Here is a 14,418-nt window from a genome sequence, read left to right as displayed (position 1 = left end):
GCTCCCATCTAAATTGTGATCTCGCAAACAGTGGTGTACCTTTAAGTTTTGTTGCATACTTACTGCTTTGTACCGACCGTACCGACTGCAAGTAGCATAGCTGTTAGACCTAGCTAGACACTTGTAAGTCTATTGGTACATGAATTTCGTGATGTGCGTGTATCAATTATAGGGATAGGATTAACATGCAGCAAAAAACAACGATTTGGAAATTTTCAAAGCATTTTATTTATGACCTTTAACACTGTGTATAATATATTTTGATAGTACATTTAGAGCAATGAGTAATATTACCAATCATTACATTGTTCTTATTTTCATAAATTGAATGAAATTCATAAATTATATATAGAATATATAATTTGTTTTCAATATCATTCTCGCCCAACAATCAACAATCACTATCGTAATCACAAGAGCGCGGCGCCGGCTCGTGACGTCACACCGGCGCCCGCGCACCACAACACAACGACGCATACCAAATAAATACTTGAGAAACAAACAAACGTAATCAAAACAACAGCTAGTCCTATAAAAATAGCAGTATAGCTTAAACAGTATACTCTATAAAAAAATATAATCCAGCGTCAGCTGTATCTCTAATTTAAAATGTTTAGTTTCATAGAATTACAATAATATAACAACTAAACGCGAATTAGCCAAACTAAACGTCAAAGGAAATAAAAAGCTATAAAAAATATCTTTACAGCCGCCTCGACACACCGTTGTTTCATCATCCTGCTCTCTATTACACTATGTAAACACCATTTTGCTATGCAAAATACATTACCCTATTTATTTCAAAAACGGAAATAAGTAATATACAAACTTTGGAATGTAATGTAAATACAAAAAATGACTAGAAAAGAAAGGTTAACAAACGTGTCATTCAGCTTGAGATCTCTTTCATCCTTTACAATAAACACACCTATTGAAGAATTACACAAATATTAATTTTGGTGAAGAAGTACTTGGACATAGTAATCTGTTTAAAGATTCTTATATTTTTAAGAGCGTTTCATATTCAAATAAAGCACATCGCCAAATAGAACCGGTACACGAATGAAAAATAATTTTGCTACATTTGACGTTGTGCTGTACCAACTGAAACGTTACATAATCATTTAATAATCTCGACGACAATATTGTATTAATTTCAATTTTAAGAAATATTACCTATAACACACAGCATGTCTAAATTTTGGATAATACTTTTTGTTCTTATAGCTACGTTTATTATACGCTAAATTATTATCAGGATATTCTCTAGTGTTAGCCGAATATTTTATGTCTACAGTTGAGTGTGTAAGCCGGTGTGACTGGACTTTTAACAGGAGAAAGCTATTTTTTTTTAATTTTCTGTAACCCATGTAAGTACCAAACGAAGTAAAATATTTACAAAGACTAATAAGTCTTAAGCTTACAATGTTGTTATATAACTATGTATGCTCGATTTTGAATGAAAAATAGTCACCTAAAAGCGATAGTATAGTGACAATTATTATATTTTATTCCACATTTATCGAAGCGGTAACGAGAGTAAACTATGCTCGGACTTACAACAGTGTTGAGACAAAAGTAATGCCTATAAAGGATCATCCATATAAAACTACAGTCACATTCATTATCTACCTACGATGATATTATGTCGTGTCGGAATAAATATATGTAGTGTACGGACCGGTGAGGGACTGGGACAGGACGAGGATTGGGAGGGGGTGGGGGGGGAACGTAACACTGAACACGTATTAACACTCTACTTTGTGATTGTTCGCAGCACAGCATAGGGCTACTCTATCACATACATGTACCTACACGGTATATGACTAGAACGTACGGAATGCTCCGAACGGAATAATCGGTAATCGAGAAATCATTGAAACTTTATACCTGAGTAACATCACATTAACCTACTTTATACATCCCATATAATTTGAAAGAAAACATCGTTACACAAAACAATATCAAGTTAAATGATATTACCAACTACATAAAGTAGCGTAAATGATTTATAATGCATAGTCTACATTTAACTACAAATATTCAATGTATTTACAATCGATACTAAAACGTGAAACGATTACGTATGACGACATACGAGTTCGGACTACCGCCACCACGGCCTTTTGAGCCTCAAAATATAATTTTATACTACCGTTCGGGTCATACGTATATACAAGGTAAATTACATTAATAATGTATCCAACATTAGAAGAAAAGGACAATGGGCACAAATATATGGGACCTGGTATACCCCACCAATAGGAATGTCATATATATCATTGGATAGGCCTTTTTATGTAGAACAATATTTACTATGACAGCTTTGCTGAAATGTTTGTCCGTTCTGAGATATAGATCAAAAACTGTGCAAAAGTTAGAACTAAGTAATCTATTGATACCTCAAGTTTTTAAAGGAAAATCTAAGTACTAATAACTTTAAGTCTTGTAAATACTACTGTGCCCGTTAGGATCCATAATTGTTACTATTATGTAGCATTTCAACCTTTTATTGTACCAACTGGATGTTGGGCGTAGTGAGAAACCGCACCAATAGGAAAGTCATACATATCATTGGACAGGTCTTTTTAACTGGAACAACATTTACTATGACAGCTTTGTTCTATTGTTTGTCCGTTCTGAGATATAGATAACAAACAATCTTAAAACGGATGCTAATCAATACTGTAATCTGATTTTCTTTCATACAAGACTTACACTTAGTAGTTCTTAGATTTTCCTTTAAAAACTTGAGTTATCAATAGATTACTTAGTTCTAACTTTTGCACAGTTTTTGATCTATATCTCAGAACGGACAAACATTTCAGCAAAGCTGTCATAGTAAATATTGTTCTACATAAAAAGGCCTATCCAATGATATATATGACATTGCTATTGGTGGGGTATACCAATCTGCCCATTGTCCTTTATATAGTTCAGTAATTTGTCTTTTCACAAGTACAATGTTTTTTTTTCATTAAATTCTTAGATATAGTCATTAGTCATGTTACAAAATGGAGTCTATCACACATCGCCGATATTTGTGCGCAACGCATAATTATTGTTTTGATTGCACAAAAGTTGTACGTAGACATACGCATTAACAGTCGCTACAAGATGGCCGGTGGGCCACGACAGATAAGTTACATAAATGCTGGTATCATACTCGTAATGTGTCGATATAATTGTTTACTAATTAATGGAGCTATGTTAGTGTCGTGGCCCAGGGTTGCCATTACAAGGTAGATAAAAATAAATATGTACTAGGCATTGAAGACATTGAAACAGCTCGTACTGTCGCTAGACGCACACTATATATCGTGTACGTGTTATACTCATTGTAAATATATTGTTTACCCCGTTCCTGTTATAATCAGTGCACCGGTTTGGTCCCGACTCTCTCGACTCCCGCACTAAACTATAAAACTCTAAACATAAGGATTAATTGACCAGTTATCGGCTACATGTTTGGCACTTGAATATTTTTCGTTAAAATAATAAAATTTCTTTTCAATAGTATATAATATTACTTTGTAATATAGATAGGAATTAAGCTACATCAATATTGTATAATTTGTAAAGACACTTTATTGTTTTAATTAAAAATATATAAGTCCAATGTCAGTGCCAAAGACTGGTGTTATTATCCAATTAGCAAATATAAATAAAATATACATATATATCTATTTACGTATATATCGTATATCGCATTAAATGCAGCTGCCTCATATAATACTGATAATAAACTTAGATATGCTAAAATAATTGATTCATTTGCATTTCATGTTATCTCGTGGTCCCAGAGTAGATGAAACAAAATAATTATAATCTTTAGAAATAGTTAACTTCGTATATAAAGTATGAAAAATTGTAGTGATGGTTGTAAAAGTTAGTCTTGTTCATCAATCTTTTATCGACTTTGTGTGCATCACTATAGAAGCTTTAAGTTTGGCAACTTTGAATACGAAATTAAATATCTCTCATACTATAAGAGTTATGGACCACAGTAAATAAAAGCTCTTCGTTGAGCACTCAATGACTATGCCCCACCAAACCAGTCACGGATTCCATCACTATAATCGATATTACTCTTCTCGATTTTCGGAATTAAACTGATCGATACATCACTAACTCTTTATCGATGACATTTCATAGTCTAACCTGACAATATGAGTATAAAATATACTTTTACAATATCGATAAGTTAGACTCTTACCAATCTTTTTGCATATCACATATTTTATTTGTACGTATAACTTGCAACTGCTTCCACAGTGCGGTCAAAGATGATAAATATGGGTAAATGTTAAAATCAGTCTAAAAAGTACTGGAAGTACTTTATTTGAGCTACCCTAACTACCCGCTAGCGTAGTCAGTCTGAATTTTAACGCTTAAATATATGATATGCAGAAAGATAATCTGAAAAGTTCTGAATCAAAGAGAATCTCATCGAATTTAAATATCGATATTATTTTAAACAGTCTTTAAGTTTCTTGCCAAAGAAACCTTCAGAATATTTCTAGAGATGGGTTGCACCATGTAGCTATAACGATAACCAAACCATCACCAGCCATCAAATTGTCGCTTATTGGTCAAATCGGCGACTTAATGGTTGATTACTTTGGTTTATCGATAGTTACGTGGTGCAACTCACCCTAAATCAAATTACAAGTACTTTTCCAGTTCACGTTGATTCAGAAACTTTTACAACATTCTTTGTTCGTAAAGACCAGTTTAATTCCTAAAGCTGTGCCTCCGAGCGGTTTCAATGCCTTTGCAAGGCGCGATGAGCGAGCGTTCCATCGGAGACGCATTTAAAAAACGAGGATAGACTCCATGATGAGGGCGTCTCATGGCGCCGCCGCCTTGTCGCCGCGCCGCCCCGAGCGAGACCTGACCGCACACAACTTCACGCGTGTATATTGACAATGCCGAGCTTGATGCTCGATTATTACTATGTTGCGGTTACAGACTGGCGTTTTTTTTTCGCAAATGACTTTTTACTTGTGACGTCACACTTATTTAGTCGTATTATGTACACTTATGTACCCTGTATACTCTCGTTATATACTCCCCTCCCTTATTTAGCTGAATGCTGGATCTGACCGGATTTTGAGTTATAGGTCCGCCTCAGCTCGCATGTATGCGATTATTTCAGTGTATTTAACCTTACGATGTCAAATTGAGTGTGTGGCAAAAGACGTCGCTACACGCGTATAAAACACGAGTCTGTAACCGCTCTAAAAGGGATTGGCTCAGCAATTTGAATAAAGAGAACCGTCGCATTAACTCCTCCATTAAATTAGAAATGAGCAATGACAGGACTGGCAGAATGGGTTGACCTATGCCATAAAGTTGACAGTAAAGGTTTTACCTTTGGCTGTAGGGGTTGGTGCTTTTGCCTCAGTGGCAGAATGGCTTGGAGTCTTAGGCCAAAAATGAAGAGATAAGCAGATATGATTATTTTGTAACGATAAGGTTATATCGGGTGTGTCAAACTTAATCACATTTAATCCTATCACATATACTTTCTGGCATTATATGTATAACGAATTGTAAAAATGTTAACCTAATCTTTTCAGTCGTTCAGCCTCAGGAATCATTTTTCGGTTTCATAGTTTACAGCACCATGTGTAAATCAGATATAAACAACCGAATGTTTTGAGTAATTAACAGCTGTCAGTTGTCAAGGGAAAATACCGTTGGTACTGACTGACTCGTTAATGGTGTTTTAATTCGCGCACATTTTAATTAAAACAATTTTGTGTGAATGTGTTGAAACTCCTATGTATAATTTTTACATCTTATTTTATACCCATATTCTTTGCAAAATAAACGATTTCATTTGATTTGTTAATCGACCTATAGCCAGTATATTAGAGTATTTATTTGAATGTGATTAAGTTCGACACACTATATGCATATATACATGAGGTGTGGGTGTAAGGGGTGGTTCTGTGTGACAACTCACCTGATCTGGCCGGCCAGCAGCGGGTTGATGGCATACAGCCAGTCGTGCACTTCCTTGTCGCCGAGGGTCTGCAGTAAGTAGCCGCGCTCCTTACTCACCACGCTGTGGAGACAAGAGAAGGTGCGAATTGTATATTGTGTTCTATATAATAGAAATTTTATAACGTTGACTAAATTTTTTCTTGAGATTTGTATTTTCAAGCACCCCTTTAAATCGTAATAATTTTTATTGAACTGTTACATCCCTATGAAACATCGATATGGGACAGTATAGTGACGTACAAACATCGATATGGTACGGTATAGTGACGTACACACATCGACATGGTACAGTAGTGAGGGTACCTGAAGGTGTTGGGCATGCGGACCATCTGCTCCTGGTCCTCGGAGTACTCGACGTGAGCGTTGGCGAGGTTGATGACCGCGGTACAGTATAGTGACGTACACACATCGACATGGTACAGTAGTGAGGTACCTGAAGGTGTTGGGCATGCGGACCATCTGCTCCTGGTCCTCGGAGTACTCGACGTGAGCGTTGGCGAGGTTGATGACCGCGGTACAGTATAGTGACGTACACACATCGACATGGTACAGTAGTGAGGTACCTGAAGGTGTTGGGCATGCGGACCATCTGCTCCTGGTCCTCGGAGTACTCGACGTGAGCGTTGGCGAGGTTGATGACCGCGGTACAGTATAGTGACGTACACACATCGACATGGTACAGTAGTGAGGTACCTGAAGGTGTTGGGCATGCGGACCATCTGCTCCTGGTCCTCGGAGTACTCGACGTGAGCGTTGGCGAGGTTGATGACCGCGGTACAGTATAGTGACGTACACACATCGACATGGTACAGTAGTGAGGTACCTGAAGGTGTTGGGCATGCGGACCATCTGCTCCTGGTCCTCGGAGTACTCGACGTGAGAGTTGGCGAGGTTGATGACCGCGGTACAGTATAGTGACGTACACACATCGACATGGTACAGTAGTGAGGTACCTGAAGGTGTTGGGCATGCGGACCATCTGCTCCTGGTCCTCGGAGTACTCGACGTGAGCGTTGGCGAGGTTGATGACCGCGGTACAGTATAGTGACGTACACACATCGACATGGTACAGTAGTGAGGTACCTGAAGGTGTTGGGCATGCGGACCATCTGCTCCTGGTCCTCGGAGTACTCGACGTGAGCGTTGGCGAGGTTGATGACCGCGGTACAGTATAGTGACGTACACACATCGACATGGTACAGTAGTGAGGTACCTGAAGGTGTTGGGCATGCGGACCATCTGCTCCTGGTCCTCGGAGTACTCGACGTGAGCGTTGGCGAGGTTGATGACCGCGGTACAGTATAGTGACGTACACACATCGACATGGTACAGTAGTGAGGTACCTGAAGGTGTTGGGCATGCGGACCATCTGCTCCTGGTCCTCGGAGTACTCGACGTGAGCGTTGGCGAGGTTGATGACCGCGGTACAGTATAGTGACGTACACACATCGACATGGTACAGTAGTGAGGTACCTGAAGGTGTTGGGCATGCGGACCATCTGCTCCTGGTCCTCGGAGTACTCGACGTGAGCGTTGGCGAGGTTGATGACCGCGGTACAGTATAGTGACGTACACACATCGACATGGTACAGTAGTGAGGTACCTGAAGGTGTTGGGCATGCGGACCATCTGCTCCTGGTCCTCGGAGTACTCGACGTGAGCGTTGGCGAGGTTGATGACCGCGGTACAGTATAGTGACGTACACACATCGACATGGTACAGTAGTGAGGTACCTGAAGGTGTTGGGCATGCGGACCATCTGCTCCTGGTCCTCGGAGTACTCGACGTGAGCGTTGGCGAGGTTGATGACGGCTCGCTCGATGGGGTCGCGCTCGTCGCGGTAGATGAACACGTATGGCCGGCGGACCACCTGGGAAATTGGGTCATATTAGGTATTTTGTCTCAAGTAATATTTGGCTAAAATTGTAAACTCAGGGAAGAACAATTTGACTGTTTTTTAAAAAAGCTTTACCGTTTTTGGTAAAAAAACTATGATTAAAAGAAAACTATGGAGAATAGGAAAAAAAATAGCAAAATAGGCCTTAAAATTGTCGTAGAAATCAATGCTTTTGGTCTTGTGTTAATGAGATGACCCCTTTTACTCCACAAGTTAATTTATCTCACACACGAATTCTACAGTCGCAAAATACCCTTCTATAACTGCCTTTCCCCACGCCCTATTCAAATACCCCATAGTTGTTATTATTATTTTTGTTATGGCATCTCGCAGTTCAGCTAAGGAGTCTGTGTACTGTTTAACCGTGCCTACTCTTCCGCCCTCTTTATATATACCTACTACCCTAGTACCCCCTTCACTCACCAGCCAGCGCTTCTTCCAGCCATGAGTCCCATGCTGCAGCACATTCAGCGCGCACTTCCTATTAATCCTACATTCCTAGTACCTATCTGTCACCTCGATATCACTTTCACCGGATAAAAAATAAAAGGACTGGTAAGATTCCAAGATTTTCTTACATACATAGTAACAAGTGAAGCTAATATAGGCGTGTTAAAAAGCTACACAGTTGTCTCACCAGCCAGCGTTTCTTCCAGCCATGAGTCCCATGCTGCAGCACGTTGAGGTGTCCGCGCCTGGCGACGGCGGCGGACACGCGCACCTCCTCGCAGTCGGGCACGTACAGCGCCGCCGCGTGCGGCGACACGGCCGCGTGGCTGCCCGCCCACCCCGCCACTGACTTCTCCAGGAGACCGCGCTCCGGGGAGCATAGTCTGGGAAGATGAAGCTAGTTAGTAATGTTGAAGGTGTTTGAAAGGAAGACTGACTGAGTGACACATATAAAAGACAATTAGACAAAGAAGGTATTTGAAATAAAGACTAACTGAATGACACATACAAAAGACATTTTCATTTCGATAACAGCGAATGGCGATTACACTGCTTTGACACTGTTTTCCTTCTTTTAAATATTTATTTAAATATAAGACAACAAGCTTTGGTTGCAACGATTTGCTATTTTAGAGCATATATAGTTATTCAGTCTTCCAGGGAAAAAAAAATCAAAAACCATATATATAAAATTATTCATACAGCTGAAACTGAACATACAATATACACATCAAAAATTGTTGACAGATTCTTCTAACCTACAGACAGATATGTGTTGCTGGAGAGTTTGTTGTGCCACTTCTTTTTCGCAGCAAAAACACATAGGTAGTAGTGAAGGGTGGGCGTTTTTGGGGCTGTGTTTTGTAAATTTCTGACGTTCGAAAAGTGCTGTTTTGCTGCCAAGTTTGTATAAACGATTTTTGATTTGATTTGACCCCAAACGCCTTCATTCTTAGAACAAAAGACCTCAGACACTTCAGCTTGTTTCTGGAGGATGTAGATTTTTGAGGATTTGTCTGTCTTCCTGTTGAGGTACATTGGTACTCACTCTATGCTGCTGGCGCTGTGTATGGAGGAGAGCAGACTGGGCGTGGAGATGTCGGCCGACACGCCCTCGTCCACCGGCGTCGCGGGGGACGCCGCCGTCTCCACCTCCTTGCCTGACCCTATCCTGCCTGTAAGTTCAATGATACATTTTGTAATATTTCCTTTGCATATCTAAAAACACGTGTTAAAAGACATACAATACTGTTTGTGTCAGCTATAGATAGGTGATAGAAAAGGAGACCTTGATTGCTCTCTATGAAAAAGGCCCAAAGGACAATCATGTCTTATCACATGACCTTGAATTGAAATTAACCTTTATGGTGTAACCTGTGACGCATATAAAGGCAATAAACAAAGGACTTCGCTCAAACTAGATGGCTTCTTTATGAACGCTTCGATTCTGAATTCAAATTTTATGTTGACCATTTTACATATTTTTTTCAAATCATGGTTAACCAAAAGGAAATATTATTATCTTTGAGCTTCCTCTAAACATACCTTGTATAAGCTTGATGTACTTGGTGGCGAGTTCCTTCTCCCGCGGCGTCATGTCCCACGGCTCGTACAGCGACTCGTCGCGAGCGCTCTCCGACGCGGCCTTAGCGGCCATGTTGCATACCTCCTGGCAACATAATATTTTGTTTTAAATAGTGTTAGAAGTGGCTGAAGAAGAATGAACAGGATTGATCAGTTATATGACAACTTTCAAATAGGCCGCGAGTGACTGAAATTGTAAGACAATATTTGATCCCTTTTACGCGAGCGGAGACTGTTACTCGCTACGATACTATATGTTCGTGCCATCGAATGTGAATCTTTTCGATATCGTAATTCAAATGCAAAAACCCAAAATTGTATTCCGAGATAAAGAAAGTGGTCCCACTTTTGTATGACACCGCGCTCAACACATTTTCATTATGGCGGAAGTTATTTGTGTGTCTAACTACTCCATCTTGGTCGAAGTGGGTCATCTTCTCCAACTGCCACCTAGAGAGTGAGTAGTAGTCACCTTCTCTGTCTTGGTGAAGTCGTTGGGCGCGACGGTGTTCTCGTGTCCGTGGCGCAGGCGCTCGCGCAGCGCCAGCAGGTGTCGCGTGCGCCCCACCTGCTCTAGCCGGGTCATCTTCTCCAACTCCCACTGGAGAAGAAGAACGCATTAGTTTATATAATTTGAGGGAGGTTTTTTTAAAGGTACGCAAGTTACCAGAAGTGGATATTAAAATAACATAGTATAGATAGCTGGCGTCAATAGCAAAATAACATTTGAAATATTTTGGTAGAATAAATTGTACGATTAATCACTTTCTTGAAACAGAATGGTGTTTTATATACTTCTTTGTCTAATGCCTTGAGAGCCAAAGGTAGAGGAAAGGTAAAGGAAGAGGTAAAGTGTTTTCCAATTTCATAGTTAATTGTAATACATAATTTTATTGGCAATATCTTACTTGATGATCAAATATGAGCGAGTCTCCGCGCGGTCTCCATCCGTGTAGATTCTCTTCGCCGCGCACATACGTGCCGCTCGTGTCCAATACTCGGCGCTGACGACGTTGTACTCCTGAGTGACAATGTACATTTGTTAATACATATTATCCGGAATGTATTCATTGCAGGGCTAGGTTCGTAAGACTTCAAAAAATAAGGGGATCAGAAGAAACATGGCAAATTAGTTAATAAAAGTCTGACACTGTTCTTTTTCTCCCACAGCGGTAGCTTTGTTCATCTTTAAGGGTTGCTGCGGCAAAAATGTTTGATAACATCTGTCGATTTTTTTATATACTAAAGGGTATTCTAAAAGGTATCTTCTAAGGGTTGAGGAAATCAGATATACATTTACTACATGTTAAGCTGAGCTGCGAACCGGTAAGCCAGGAAACCGACTTCAAGACAGTTGGGAAGACCTTTTAACTGCTATTTTTTGTATGAAATAGTTACCTGGCTCCAAAGCTCGGTGCAGACTGAGCTCGTAGACGCCGGTGATGTGGTCAGCTCGCGCAGCTCGCGAGCCGAACAGAGCGCGGCGAAGCGACCGTCCCGTGCGGGCCTCGCGACCTACCACCACCAGGGATAGGTCCTTGGTGATGATGGCGGGGCGGCTGCAGTTGTCCACCTGAGGAAACAAGATAAAACTTTAGCAATTTGTAAAATTAAAGTAGCCTTTTATAGGGCCCATATTTTTGACACAGCCAGGTGAACAAGTCATCAATGTAAATTCGCGGATAACTTTTGAATAATCGTAATGAAAACGTCATATTCCGCGTCTTATACGGCGTTAAGTCCGCCGTTGTGCAAAAAGTATTTTAAATAATTAAATAAATGTTCAACCGCCGTATTCGTCCTTGAACAAAGTCTTGCTGTGCTGAGCCCTCAAATACGCAGATATAATTATGTCACATTGGCTCATTACCCGCTTTATAATAGATCACAACGTTCAACAACTCTACGGCTTCAAGAACAATTACTTTGTATATGGAAAGAATTGTGACTCTCAAAAAAGTTAATTAAAGTTTTTATAAACTTTTCAAAAACCCATTCCGCCGACCCTGACAACAATGTTTATAGGGCAGGAAGCATAATGTGTAATATGTTCTTACCTCGAGATAAGCGCTGAGTGTGATGTAGACGACTTCACCGTTGGCGCTGACCCTGTTCAGCAGCGGCGACCCGTGCAGGCTACTGTCCCACGCAGCTTCGAACCTGACAGTCAATGGCTTATTATAGTAGATGCTCATTTATTTGGTAGAAGGTATACCTTGAAAGAGGTTGGTACACCTGTTTATAGAAAGGGGCAGCCATTTTCGATGATTGTTGAAATTTCAAAATATTGAAAATTATCAGAACTCGTCGTTGGCACTAATCACACATGTGTAAAAAATATACAGACGTGTATGATTTTTGGAGATGTCTAACATTTAATGCTTGAACTTTAACTTAAATTTTAGAAAGCTTTCAATGCATAGGAATAATTTAAATGTAATGTTAACAAAACGTAGGCTCTGAGTATCATGGTAAAAAGAACCTTATGACCCGTATAAAACAGCACATATTCCGTCTCACCTGAATACAGCGCGGTCATCAAGCGTAGGCCTCTCTCCGGGGAACAGTCCGAGAGATAGGGCTCCGTCCTCGTCACCATCTGTTGTGTCCTCGTTAGCTTCGGGAGAGTTGCGGATACGCCCTGTAGAACAACCAAATAGAGTATAAAAAATACATAAAATAGACAATAGAACTGGTTTATAAACAAATTTTTGTAGATGTGTCGCCAAAAAGACTTTTAATAGGTACTTTTGGCATAAGAGTTTGGTGCAATACGTCATATAATGTTAAATTACTATGTACCCCTTCCTTAGATAGCTTGCTTTGTGTGAATGAACAGTCCTGAGCTTACGCATACAAAGACAATGTGCATGTGTATTTACATACACAAGCATGGCTTGTCCGCTTTCGTGGGATAAAACATCTATAAAAATATTTTGTATGTAGATGCTAATGTAAATTACTAAACGCCAAAAAAGTCTCAGGCGTCTTTCTATCACTGACTACCTGATATGTATGACGATGAGCCTGTATAATCACATGAGTTATTACGTACCGACGACGAGTTCCCTGACGTCAGTCCACTGCAGGTCCTGCGAGGGCTCGTGCAGGATGGTGATGCGGATGCGTCGCTGGATGCCCTGGTGCAGCAGGTACAGGCCTCGGCAGGGCAGCTCGTCTGAGTGCTCTACCACCTGGGAGAGGGGGGAGGGGGTTAGAAATTTTAAAGGGGGACTGTTTAATACTATTATTAGAGTAGGAGATAGATAATTTATTTGAGTTATTTATTTTTAGAGTAGACATTTTTACACTGCACTGAAAAGATCAAGTAAGAGGAGGCATTTGTACGAGCGAAGTACGTAGAGCATAAATGTATTTTCTGATGTCCTCCCTAACGCCCCTATATACTCCCATAGGGTGCGTCCACATCTGGCGAATGCGCCGCGAATGCGCAGCACGCGAGCCGATCGCGAGCTGTCCGCGAGTTGCGCGCGTGCATTTTTGTTCGTGCGCCGCTTCTGCTTGGCCCGCGCGCAGCTCGCGCGCGACCTAAGCGCCGCACGCGAGCGACGTCTGCCATCTTCGATAGTACTGAGCCAATATACGGAACTGTAAGGGCGAGAACTGATTGCGCGCAGATCGCGCGCCGCTCGCGCGCTCTATACGAGCCTTGCGTGAGTTGCGCTAAAGACAAGCACCGAACTATTGCAGTGACTGCACGTGCGCAGCTCGCGGACAGCTCGCAATCGGCTCGCGTGCTGCACATTCGCGGCACATTCGCCAGATGTGGACGCACCCTTACATACTCTTTCTATAAACCTCTTTATGTTCTCTCGCTATACACTCCCCTTATGTAATCTCTCATGTACCTGAATATAACGAAAATTAAATGTGAATTTTCATCTGTATCGGATAGATATGCCCACAACTTTTTTTTATTGCTGTACCCTTGTTTTGTGCAGTATTTTTTCCCTTATTACATAAAGATTGGCTACCCTATCAAACACATACAAATACAAGTAAATATATATACTCACAGCAGGCACATACTCCCCATTGGGAGCTAGCTCGCAGATCTCGAACCACACAAGCAGGTCGTGCTTGGAGTGCAGATGCGAGCTGCAGCAGGGAGCCGCTACCGCCGCCGCGCCCCACTTAGGGCTCCGTACGGGGGCCGAGATGGGGATGGAGGGGGGCAGCATGCGGCGTGGGGGTGTACGTCCGCCGACGGGCCCGTCTTGTTTTGCGTCCTGTGGGGTAGATTGTTGGGTTAGTATTGAGTTTATTTGAAAGTAATGTTAGCTACTACCATTGACTTATATTAGGTACATACACATATTGAGATATTGTCAGGGTTACAAAGTAAAGTTAAATAGACGTTTGATAAGTACTGAAAAATGATGGTAGAATATTTTGTGAGATGCTTAACAAACGTCTGTTTAACTTTTTTGTAACAACACTGTGACACTTTTACG

General features: G+C 41.0%; 1 protein-coding gene across 12 annotated transcripts in view; it reads right to left on the bottom strand.

The window, feature by feature from the left end:
• Nucleotides 1-204: 204 nt before the first annotated feature.
• The window catches only part of Unc-104 (uncoordinated-104), a 93,677-nt gene continuing 79,463 nt past the window's right edge, over nucleotides 205-14,418 (bottom strand). For 9 of the 12 annotated variants that reach the window (XM_064039044.1, XM_064039045.1, XM_064039043.1 and 6 more), the window contains 14 exons: nucleotides 13,981-14,193; nucleotides 12,999-13,137; nucleotides 12,464-12,584; nucleotides 12,001-12,103; nucleotides 11,342-11,516; nucleotides 10,852-10,964; nucleotides 10,416-10,544; nucleotides 9,905-10,028; nucleotides 9,408-9,534; nucleotides 8,547-8,742; nucleotides 7,746-7,882; nucleotides 5,972-6,073; nucleotides 5,375-5,426; nucleotides 205-4,893 (listed from right to left, as the gene is read on the bottom strand). In XM_064039044.1, coding sequence (XP_063895114.1) covers nucleotides 4,735-4,893; nucleotides 5,375-5,426; nucleotides 5,972-6,073; nucleotides 7,746-7,882; nucleotides 8,547-8,742; nucleotides 9,408-9,534; nucleotides 9,905-10,028; nucleotides 10,416-10,544; nucleotides 10,852-10,964; nucleotides 11,342-11,516; nucleotides 12,001-12,103; nucleotides 12,464-12,584; nucleotides 12,999-13,137; nucleotides 13,981-14,193 — 1,890 coding nt within the window. In that variant the 3' untranslated portion in view covers nucleotides 205-4,734. Of the gene's footprint in view, nucleotides 4,908-5,374; nucleotides 5,427-5,971; nucleotides 6,074-7,745; nucleotides 7,883-8,546; nucleotides 8,743-9,407; nucleotides 9,535-9,904; nucleotides 10,029-10,415; nucleotides 10,545-10,851; nucleotides 10,965-11,341; nucleotides 11,517-12,000; nucleotides 12,104-12,463; nucleotides 12,585-12,998; nucleotides 13,138-13,980; nucleotides 14,194-14,418 lie in introns of all 12 variants that reach the window. The other 3 variants (XM_064039051.1, XM_064039052.1, XM_064039053.1) reach the window with 2 other exon arrangements.

This window comes from Helicoverpa armigera, chromosome 18, assembly GCF_030705265.1.
Source record: "Helicoverpa armigera isolate CAAS_96S chromosome 18, ASM3070526v1, whole genome shotgun sequence".
Lineage (NCBI taxonomy): Eukaryota > Metazoa > Arthropoda > Insecta > Lepidoptera > Noctuidae > Helicoverpa > Helicoverpa armigera.
This window is presented reverse-complemented; position numbering and strand designations above follow the sequence as displayed.